General features: G+C 43.9%; 1 protein-coding gene across 1 annotated transcript; it reads right to left on the bottom strand.

Annotated features, from left to right (window-relative positions):
* Window positions 1-674: 674 nt before the first annotated feature.
* On the bottom strand, window positions 675-2,405 carry LOC133821104 (beta-amyrin 28-monooxygenase-like). The gene is made up of 3 exons (XM_062253597.1): window positions 1,418-2,405; window positions 1,135-1,322; window positions 675-1,023 (listed from the first exon to the last, which is right to left on the bottom strand). Exons 1-3 carry the CDS (start codon window positions 2,355-2,357, stop codon window positions 730-732), a joined length of 1,422 nt encoding a protein of 473 aa, XP_062109581.1. The 5' UTR covers window positions 2,358-2,405; the 3' UTR covers window positions 675-729.
* Window positions 2,406-11,107: the final 8,702 nt, after the last annotated feature.

The following is an 11,107-nucleotide window of genomic DNA, read 5'->3' as shown; positions in this document are numbered from 1 at the left end:
TACCGGCGGAAACCGCCGGCAATAATGTGTCAGACATGGATTCCGACCAAATTATTACCGGCGGAAGGCTAGTTCTGCCGGCAATAACGACCTTTTACCGACCAGTTTTTACCGGCGGATTTTTGCCGGCGGAGCCCGCCGGTAAAAGTATTGCCGGCGGTTTTCTCCGCCGGTAATAAGCGTTTTTGTTGTAGTGTCAATTCTTTCTGTTTTACAAGTCTTAATACCATATATTTATATTAAAAAAAATCCTCAAAATGTATGTTGTGTTTTGTGTATTGTGTTGATTTCTACAAGATGGTCGAAGCAATGGAGGATTTTCTGTAAGAAATTTTTGTGTTGGTGGTGTCGTGAGGTGAGAGAGAGAGTGAATTGAGAAAGAGAAAATAGAAGAGAGAAGAGAAAATGGGAGAGAAAATTATGTGAGGAGTATTAATTGACATCAAAAGTTGAAAATCCCTATAATTTTTTTTTAATTAGGACCCTGCAGCATAAAATCTCAAATTTCCCTACTATATATATTTATAGAGAGAGATATTTATAAATATGGACATAACAAAACGTACGTGCTATATCACCAACCATATATATTTTATTTTACAAACGAAACAAGAAAGAGACAATCGAGCTATAAATGCACGATATAAATATATATATATATATATGCGTATACATATAGGTATGGTGACATGGTGAGTCGTGTAGACATGGGTGTATATATGTATTGATTTAATGAAGACGAATATGAAGGCCTTGAATGGGTATGGGATTCAAGCCACCCAAAACCTTGGTGTGGGGATTAAGGACATCCCAGTAGTTGATTTTGGTGAGGAGGTGGTGCATGAAAGTGAGGAGTTGAAGCCGAGCAAACTCTTTGCCAGGACAAGCCCGCGGCCCACTTCCAAATGGGATATTCGTGTAGGGTTGCACACTTGATGATTTCTCGTACCTTGTTGGATCAAACTCTTCCGGTGCTTCGAAATGCTCTGAGTTCATGTTTGTTGTGCTCATTGTCCAGTATACCTTTTATGCATATACTTACCCAAGTTAGTGATCAATTTAATAATATAAAACTCGTATATACATAGTGCATGTTTATTTGATCAAATGCAAAACTGTTACATCATTATATACCTTCCAGCCTTTTGGGACAGTATAACCTTCGTAGGTAAAATCAACAATGGCCTCTCTAAAAGTTCCTTGAAGAGGTGGAATCACCCTCATCACTTCAAGTGCTACGTTCCATGAATACTTCATCTTCTGTATATCCTCCCAATTTAGTCCCTCTCCTTCTTTTTTGGACCTTCGAATCTCCTCTTGTTCTAAAAAATAAAATAAAAACCAATTAAGAAAACAGCATTACAATTTCTTTAATTAAAAAATGATGATTATTATTATTATTACATCTTTTAAATACCTTTTCGGACTTTGTCATATACATCGGGTCTCTGTCCAAGATATTTAACAATGAAAGCGGTAGTCATCGCCGGAGAATTGAAGGCGGCGGAAACCAAGCCCATAACTTTACCGGCGATTTCATCATCAGTTACGTATCGACCAGTGGAGTCAGGATTATTCATCATGAACGACAAAACATCGTTCATCTTAACTCCAGCGGCCATGGTCACTCTTTTCTCCTTTATCAAAACCTTAAGCTCTTCCCTGACAATCTTCGCCGCCTTCATGGCCCGGTAGTAAATGGTTCCCGGAAAATTCAATGGAATGACATGAAGAGCAAACATCATGGTGTCCCACAACTTGGACAGCTTCTGAATCCGGGCTTGGTCTTCTAAGCCTAAGAAGTATTGGCTCGAAATGTTTAGAACTAGAAGCTGAGCCAAATGATGGACCTCGATGACTTTTTTATTATTAGTCCAATACGTGTTGAAGTGTTGGGCGACTAAAGAGTCCATTACTTGCACGTACTCGAGCAACAACTCGGACCGAAGGAAGCCCGGGGTTTTGACGAGTCGGATCTCGGCAGCCGAGTTGAATTTCTCTGTGTAGGTATGAAAGAGTCTCTGCATGGAATGGGGTCGCCATACCTGGAAAAGCTTCTCCTCGTTTGAAGAAACGAATTTATGGCCAGCGGCGCCGCATATCACCACTGCTTTCTCGCCCAAGATGTTGGTTTTGAAGATCTTTGGCGAGTATTTTCTCATTCTTTGGCTAATGAACTTGTGATGGTCTTGGTTTACGAAGGCTAAAGTCTCACCGATGATCGGCCACCCGTAGCTGCCCGGAGGTAGGTTGAGTGTTTTGGTTTTCCGAGTGAGAGTGTATAAGAAGAGAAAGAAAGTGAAGATGGGGAGAGTTAGTGATAAAGCTGGAAAGGCGAGAAAATCCTCCATAGCCATTAAAGAGGATAGAAAACTTGAGAAAATTTAGAAGAAGCTTTGGAAAGAAATTGTTTTTTAGTACTATTGACTACTTTCACTTGTGAAAAATAAGCTTATGTGGGACTCCTTTATATAGAGACATGCATGCATAACGAGGGCACATGAATTAATTTCTATTCCACTATTATAATAATAAGAATATTTAGTTATTTTATATTCCAATTTTTTAAAGATATTGACCCTTGACTTTAGTGTGTGAAGACTAGAATAATATAATACAATATATTATTTTAAGTTTAGAAGAAAGTTCTCTCACGATTATCACGTACTATCAATATATTTGAAGATATAATATGAGTGTTGGTCTAAGGTAAATTTAATGTGCTTAATATTACATTATTACATATCACATAAGGTATCACTTTGTGCGGTTGATAGTGCTCAATATTATTTATTAACTATACTAATTAGCTTTAACATACCGAATTTGTAAAATAATTAATGGTTACAATTAAATAGCTATGTAGCGCTATAATACCATAACCACATGAGACATTAATAATGTCATCAATTCAAAGTTCAAACTATACAGGAAATGGTACCATTTATTAACAAACTAATATATTTGAACATATAACAACTCAAAAATACCACCATCCATCCAAATAAACTCATCATATAAACAAATGAGAGCGATATAAATCAATAATTTATTTATCTTTTAACTTATTAGATTTTAAATAGATGCTTTGAAGGACTTTTCTTGTTGGTGGAAAATGTAATGCTTAAGTATAATATAAAATTAATATATTTTGAAGAAAATATCATTGTAACAGTTGATAAATAAAATATACAAGGTGGAAAATAAAGGGGGCTTCGTTAATTTTTTTTAAATTAAATAATATTGGTTCTATTAATTAGGTTGAAATTGTCTATTTCAGAAATAAAGTTGTACATTTTCAGGATCTTAATTAATTGTTTAATCAGTTTTATGAATATGAAATTAGAAAAAATAAAATAAAAATTAATGTATATATATATATATATATTTTTGTAAGTATTAACAAAGTATACATAATTGATATAGTTATATCAATTTTCAAGATCTTAATTAATTGTTTAATATTTAATTAATATATTTATATCCATTTAAAATGTATTTTTAAGAATATAATTAATTAATATAAGGAAGATATGAAAACAATAATTTAAATCCAATATATTTTGTATGGTGGTACTTATTTTTATATGGGTATCTATGACATAAATATCTAATGTTTTTTATTTTATACATTTATATACCCAACTTTTTTTTGTGGCAAAAATATTGTATGTTACCATTTTGTTGTAGTCTGTTGACGCAGTTCTTCGCCAACAGGAAATTTAGAAAAGAAGAGAAAGGGATTAGTGCTAAAGGTGAATCGAAACAGATATATGATCTTAGGAAAAAGAAATGGCTACTCGAGACATGTTTTTTAAGTGGTTCGAAGGTTAAAATCCTTCTACTCCACTAGTCGATATTATTGCTATATTCAGGGGATACAATTATAGGGTGTTTGTTACAAGAGAGAATCCAACCCTTATCAACTCCCAAGGTCTCCATATTTATAGGAGAAGGCACTTGGGAGTTGGTAAGAAGGCCATCCCGTGACCTTCTTACCCATCATGTCGACTCTGTGACATTCATGATTAATTCCTAAACCTGACACATAAGTGTGGTCAAATCAATAGGTAAGGGGATAATGGGCCGCACGGCCCAACCTAGTTGAGGATGTCTGAATACGCACGTTCTTGCTGCGTGTCCGAGAAGTCATGGATATATCAAACACGTGATGTCTGATATATGCACGTTTACCTTGCGTGGCTGACTTTATAAAGGGTCACAGCCTTCAACCCCAGCTCGTACTGCGGGCTGGATGCTTGACCCGACCTTCGGTCGTCGTAGCCTAGACTCTGTCTTTAAGTTACCAGAGGCGAACGCCCAACCATCCTTGAGCTAAGGAGGTATGACCTTACGACGCAGCTCCGGTTGCGAGGGATGTCCACGAGATAATCAAGGTTAGGCCGCAGCTCAGCTTGCTAATCAGCCTGTGGGAAAATCAGGGCGTACATCTGCCCCCCAAGCCCCTGCTCGTGGCACACGACGTCAGATAAGGCCACAGTAGGGGCTTTTAGGCTTCCCCACGAACTCTTCGCCTTCCACTCTTTACGCAGGCCTTTGACACGTGGAACATCGTGGTTGGCGACGGTACGTCTTCCGAGAACCGCATTTAATGGCCTAGCCTACGCCCAGCCGTCGTTTCATATTTCGAGTGGAGGGCCTTGGATCCCACATCAGGGCCATCCAACGGCCCTTCTAACGTGACCCTTCGCATATATATAAAAGGGGTGGCCACCCTATGCATGGGCCACCCTTTTACTCGAAATTTCTCAGAAACTCTCTCCTTCTTCTCTCTTCATCTCAGAAGAAAAACCCTCTTCTTTATGGCCGCCATTTTCTGTATCCAAGAAGCTCAGGCGTGAGGACTCCTCCAAAGCTTTGGAAAAGTATTCCGGCAAAGCCCCCACCTAGGCGACACCTTCATCCATCTTCCAATCAAATATCCTGTAAGTTCCCTGACCATGCGTGTTTTGAAAATATTTTTCACTGTAGCTTAGGTAAATATTTACTATAGTCACATGCATGGGTTTACTGGTTTTCGTGGGAATGAAGGGTGAAAGCCTTTTAGGTTAGGGTATTTTGGCCGTAGGAAATTACTTAAGAGTATGGTTTGCAGGATGCCTTTTCTGGGGACAATTTCTGGGTAGGAATTTTGACATATTTTGGGGGCAAAACCGGGTAGCTTAGGGGATACGCTTCACAGGCGGTTTTGCCTTTCATGCCTACTGGAACTTTCCCTCCAAGGCAAAATTTTAATCTGACATTCCTGACACACGAATTCCGAGTAATCAGGGATCTGTTGGGGGCACAGACGCGTGTTCATTGAACCGCGTTGTCTCACTCTCCACGGGCTGGGCTTATCTCAGCTCGTGTAAAGAATGATTTGATCTTCCATATGCTTAGGTCAACTTTTTTGAAACATTTTCCTTTGTTCATTAGGCGACCTGATGGCACTGAAGAGGAACGCTCCAAAGAAGACAGTTGGCAGCTCGGCATCTCAGCAGGACAAAGGAAAGGCGGTGATACCGGACTCTCCGATCCCCAACTTTGGGCCGGCAGTGGAGCAGGAGCTCGAGGTGGCTCCTGACGCGTTCTTTGAGGCAGAGAGGATTGTCTCAAAGATCACCAACCAGGTGAAGATCAATAAAATCTTCCTCTCCCACAACATCGCGTTGGGGAAGGCATCTGTGGTGGCACGACCTCCCGCAGAGGGCGAGCGGAGCTGCGCGCCGCTAGAGGAATCGTTCGCGGCCTAGAGCGACGAGCATTTTAAGGAGGGGGCCTTCCTGCCACTAGACCAGTACTTCGCTGACTTCCTGAATTATGTGAAGTTGGCCCCCTTCCAGCTCCCCCCCAACTCTTATCGGTTGTTGGCGGGGTTGAGATACTTATTTTTGAAGCATGAGTGGGAGGTCCCCACTCCTGCAGATATTTTGTATTTCTTCTACCTCAGGGCCAGCCCGGATCAGCGGGGGCGAGGCGATGGGTTTTACTATCTAACCCGATTCCCCAATACGGCTGCGGTCATCGAGTTGCCCAGCCACCCCAATGACTTTAAAGATCAATTCTTTATGTCGACGGGGTTCAGGAACTGCGAGCTCCATTACTTCAATCGTCCTCGTAAGTGCTTTTTATCTCTAGCTCGTAAGTTAGGTTTCGTACAATTCCTGTGTCCCTTTCTGACTTGGATTAATCCTGCAGCTATCTTCGCGAGGACAGAGAAATCTGTGACCCTCGGGGGTCAATACGAGACACTGGCGGGCTTGCCCCCCAGTGAGAAGGACTACCGGGTGCTCATGACGGACGAGACGATGGTGTCTTGTAAGCTGATTTTCCCAAATCAGACTTTGAATCTAAGGAGGCCTCGGGGGCCTCCCCCAGCTCGCACCTCTATTCCCATCATTGTGGAGGAGGTCGCGATGGATGAGGACGAGGAGGACGAGACTCCATTTGTGAGGAGCAGGAAGCGGGCGCTGGAGGTCGCCTAGATAACAGATGAAGAAAGGATCCAATCCGGAGCAGCCGTGAGTCCCTCGGGCCAAGGTAACCTTTATATGTTTAGGAACTTAGATAGGGCCATTGCCGACCCCCGGCTAGCTAGATTCAACCCCAGACAACTCGTCCATCGTCACCGAAGTGATCCGGACCTGGACACAACCCTGCTCCACTGCGTCGATCAGCTCGTGCTGGACTACCAAGATAGCCGACCTAGGGGTACCGTAGTCGTAGATAGCACTTCATCCTTTAGGTTGATCCTATTCGAGGAGTATGGGACCAACCTTAGGTCCTGGCCATCCCTTAAGAGAGGTACCGTGGCTCCGGGACTTAGGCAATATGTAGAAGATTCCAGCCCGGAACCAGAGTCGGATCCAGAACTTGCCCCAGCTCGGGAAATAATTGACTTAGACTCTCCCGCAGAAACTCCAGAACCGATGGTCGTAACCATAGGTTCTTCTTCTAGCTCGGGGTGTAGGGCTTACTCGAGCATGCGCGTACTTTAATTATTCTTTTCCCCCCTTTGTTTTTGGTTTCTATATGATTGCTAAATTTCGTACTAACCATGTTTTTGCTTTGGCAGAAGAGATGTCTCAGCCCGAAGAGAGCCTGCGAGGTGCGTTCGCCGGGGCCTCTGGGCCAAAGATGAAGAAGCTCCGGACCTTGAAGAAATCTGCTGGAACTCCCACTAAATCTCCTGCTAAGGAGAAGGAGCAGCTCCCCCCCCCCCCCCCCCCCCTCACTAAGGTAGTGGGAACTAATCCTCCTGCCGCTGGTGGGAGCAACATGCCCCCACCTCCTCCGCGAGCTCCTATCACCATCTGGGACTCAGAAACGGAGGCTAGGGCTTCGGCGATTATCTCCCCCGAGGTTCGCATCCCAGTCAATCCCCAAGACCTGGAGAAGATCCCAGAGGCCTTCCGGGGAACGGTGTATGAGTCGGCGAACTACGCCGTCAGCCATATATACAAGTTCACCGAGAAGGAGCTCCGGGCCATTGAGACAATGAGCCCGGTTGGCGTAATGGAGTCTTCAATGAGCATGACCCTAACGGTAAGCTGCCGTATTCTTTTAAAGCTTTTACCATTACACTTTGCCCTATTTTTCCTCTAAGGAAATTTATCTTTCATTTCTTGCAGGGCGTCGTTGCTCTTCACCGGAGCATCGTCAGGGCCAAAACTCAGCTCGAGGATATGAGGACCGAGCACCAGACCTCTCTTTAGGCGGCTAAGGCGGCTAAGGATGCCTTGGCGACCTCGAAAGCCGAGTTGGAGAAGACCTGCTCGAAGGTCCAAGAGCTCGAGACCTCCCTCGCCACCTCGCGGACAGACCTAGATACCGCGAAGGTTGAGGCCAAGGCCGCCCTGGAGGCCGAGCAGGAAACTTCGAAAAAGGCCTTGGAAGACCTGTTCTATCATTGTTGGGCCTACAACCCGGATGCTGATTACTCCTTTTTGTTAGCGAGTCTTTGGGAGCGCCTGCTGGTGAAGTTCCAGGCTCGCCTCGACAAAGAGGCGCCCTCCGAGGCAGGGGAGGGCTCTGGTGCAGCTGAGCAAGGCGAGACAGCGACCTCCAAGGGGCCACTTGGCGGAGCTTAGGGCTTTTCCTCTCTTGTGCCCTTCACTATTTTTTTTATTTTTTGTGTAACCTTTGCATGAGGTGCTTCCACCTCGAGACAATTTGGTTTTATGTTTTTAATTGATCTTCTTGTCTTTCCGCAATTTGGTTACAACAATTTTTTTTTTGAGAAACTTAGTTCGCATTAACTTTTATCCATATCTCGAGCTCTTTAGGAAGAACAACGATCAAATAGATTTAAATCAACTTCTAAGTTTTATGACCCAGTTATGACCAGGAACTTGATTTGAAAACTTAGTTCGTGTTAACTTTTATCCATATCTCGAGCTCTTTAGGAAGAACAACGATCAACAGATTTAAATTAACTTCTAAGTTTTATGACCCGGTTATATCCAGGAACTTAATTTGAAAACTTAGTCCGTGTTAACTTTTATCCATATCTCGAGCTCTTTAGGAAGAACAACGATCAACAGATTTAAATTAACTTCTAAGTTTTATGACCCGGTTATATCCATGAACTTAATTTGAAAACTTAGTCCGTGTTAACTTTTATCCATATCTCGAGCTCTTTAGGAAGAACAACGGTCAATAGATTTAAATTAACTTCTAAGTTTTATGACCCCGGTTATATCCAGGAACTTAATTTGAAAACTTAGTCCATGTTAACTTTTATCCATATCTCGAGCTCTTTAGGAAGAACAACGATCAACAGATTTAAATTAACTTCTAAGTTTTATGACCCGGTTATATCCAGGAACTTAATTTGAAAACTTAGTCCGTGTTAACTTTTATCCATATCTCGAGCTCTTTAGGAAGAACAACGGTCAATAGATTTAAATTAACTTCTAAGTTTTATGACCCGGTTATATCCAGGAACTTAATTTGAAAACTTAGTCCATGTTAACTTTTATCCATATCTCGAGCTCTTTAGGAAGAACAACGGTCAATAGATTTAAATTAACTTCTAAGTTTTATGACCCGGTTATATCCAGGATAGGACTTAGTTATCGTTAATCCTTGTCAATATCTCGCGTTTTTTAAGAAAAACATCGGTCAATTGATATGAACAAACTTTTAAGTCATTAAGGAGACCTGGTTATATCCAGGTACCATATGCCCCACCAAGTAACTGGGAAAGGGTCTTTCGTGGTTACTTTAAATTACATTTGCAAACACGTACAAAAAGATGATTCTCATTCACACACAAAACATGGCCTTCGAGGCCTTACGAGTGAATCATTGATAATATTTCTTTAAATGGACGGCATTGCAAGTCCGCGGGACTACCCCTCCATCAAGCCAAGCCAACTTATAAGTTCTTTCCTTGATGATTTCGATGACCTGGTATGGTCCTTCCCAGTTTGGCCCCAAGACTCCATCTTTGGGATCTTTCCCGGCCAGGAAAAATCTCCTTAGGACCAAGTCGCCAATGCTAAAGGCGCGCTTTTTGACTTTGGTGTTGAAGTAGCGAGTGATTTTCTGCTGATAATGGGCGAGCTGGAGTTGCGAATCTTCTCGCCTTTCGTCAACCAGGTTAAGGGAATTGCACAAGAGCTCGTGGTTGCGGTCCTGGTCGTAAGACTGGACCCTATGCGAAAGCACTTTAACCTCCACGGGGAGGACTTCCTCACTCCCAAAGGTTAGGGAAAAAGGAGTATGACCCGTAGGAGTCCGATGCGAGGTCCGGTATGCCCATAGGACCTGGAGGAGTTGTTCTGGCCAGACTCCCTTTGCCTCATCTAATCTCTTCTTGAGGCTCGCCTATAGAGTCTTATTGACAGCTTCGACCTGGCCATTCGCCTGAGGATATGCCACGGAGGAGAAACTTTTGATGATTCTGTATCTTTCACAGAACTCGGTGAACAGGTCACTGTCGAACTGAGTACCGTTATCGGAGACAATCTTCTTGGGCAGACCGAATCGACAGATAATGCTTTTAACCACGAAGTCAAGCACCTTTTTGGACGTTATCGTTGCCAGAGGTTCTGCCTCAACCCACTTCGTGAAATAGTCGATGGCTACCACGGCGTAGCGGACCCCGCCTTTTCCAGTAGGGAGGGCGCCCACCAAATCGATTCCCCAAACAGCGAACGGCCATGGGGACGAGATCATCTTCAGCTCGACTGGAGGAGCTCGGGCAACTGCAGAGAATCGCTGGCACTTGTCGCATTTCTTCACGTATGAGAACGAGTCCTTGGACAGAGTTGGAAAATAATATCCCTGCCTAAGGACCTTTAAGGCCAAGCTTTGCCCCCCAGCGTGGTCTCCGCTGAAACCCTCGTGCACCTCCTGCAGGATGGCTTTTGCCTCATCTGGAAGAACACACCGGAGGAGAGGTAGGGAGTGCCCGCGTCGGTACAACACACCATCGACTATCGTATATCTCGGAGCTTGATACAGGACTCGCCGTGCGTCGTTACGTCCTTCGGGTAGCTTGCCCTCGACGAGATATTCAAGGATGGGGGTTATCTAGGACGGCCTGGCATCGATCATCTCGACCTCTGTCCCGTCTCCTTCTATACTTGGTTTTTCCAAGAATTCTATTGGTACCAACCCCAAGGTCTCCGTCTCTCCGGAGGTGGCGAGCTTGGCAAGAGCATCTGCATTAGCGTTCTGTTCCCGAGGTATCTGTTCGATCGAGCCTTGCTCAAACGCGGACAGCTCAGCCTTTACCTTTGTCAGGTAAGCGACCATCTTGGGTCCCTGTGCTTGATATTCGCCCAGAACCTGGTTTACCACGAGCTGGGAGTCACTGAAGCACTGGACGGAGCCCGCCTTCAACTCTCGGGCTACCCTCAGTCCAGCCAGTAACGCTTCGTATTCGGCCTCATTGTTGGAGGCCTTGAACCCGAATCTCAGTGCCGAGTGGAATCTATGTCCCTCGGGGGATATCAAGATGATTCCAACTCCGGAGCCGTTCTCGTTGGATGAACCATCCAAAAAGTTCCTCCACGACGTCTGGGACAACGTGACCTGGGGTGAGTCTTCTGCGGGATCCTCCTGGAATCCTGTGCATTCGGCTACAAAATCGGCC

The sequence above is a fragment of the Humulus lupulus genome, chromosome 3, assembly GCF_963169125.1.
Source record: "Humulus lupulus chromosome 3, drHumLupu1.1, whole genome shotgun sequence".
Lineage (NCBI taxonomy): Eukaryota > Viridiplantae > Streptophyta > Magnoliopsida > Rosales > Cannabaceae > Humulus > Humulus lupulus.
Note: the sequence above shows the minus strand (reverse complement) of the source record. Positions and strands in the feature narration are given on the sequence as shown.

What these genes read in the sequence shown, in the direction of transcription:
- LOC133821104 (XM_062253597.1), bottom strand. Translation starts at nt 2,357, where the DNA reads ATGGCTATGGAGGATTTTCTCGCCTTTCCAGCTTTATCACTAACTCTC. An exon ending in ATATGACAAAGTCCGAAAAG is followed by an intron (nt 1,323 to 1,417) that starts GTATTTAAAAGA and finishes TTTATTTTTTAG; the next exon opens with AACAAGAGGAGATTCGAAGG. An exon ending in CTGTCCCAAAAGGCTGGAAG is followed by an intron (nt 1,024 to 1,134) that starts GTATATAATGAT and finishes TATGCATAAAAG; the next exon opens with GTATACTGGACAATGAGCAC.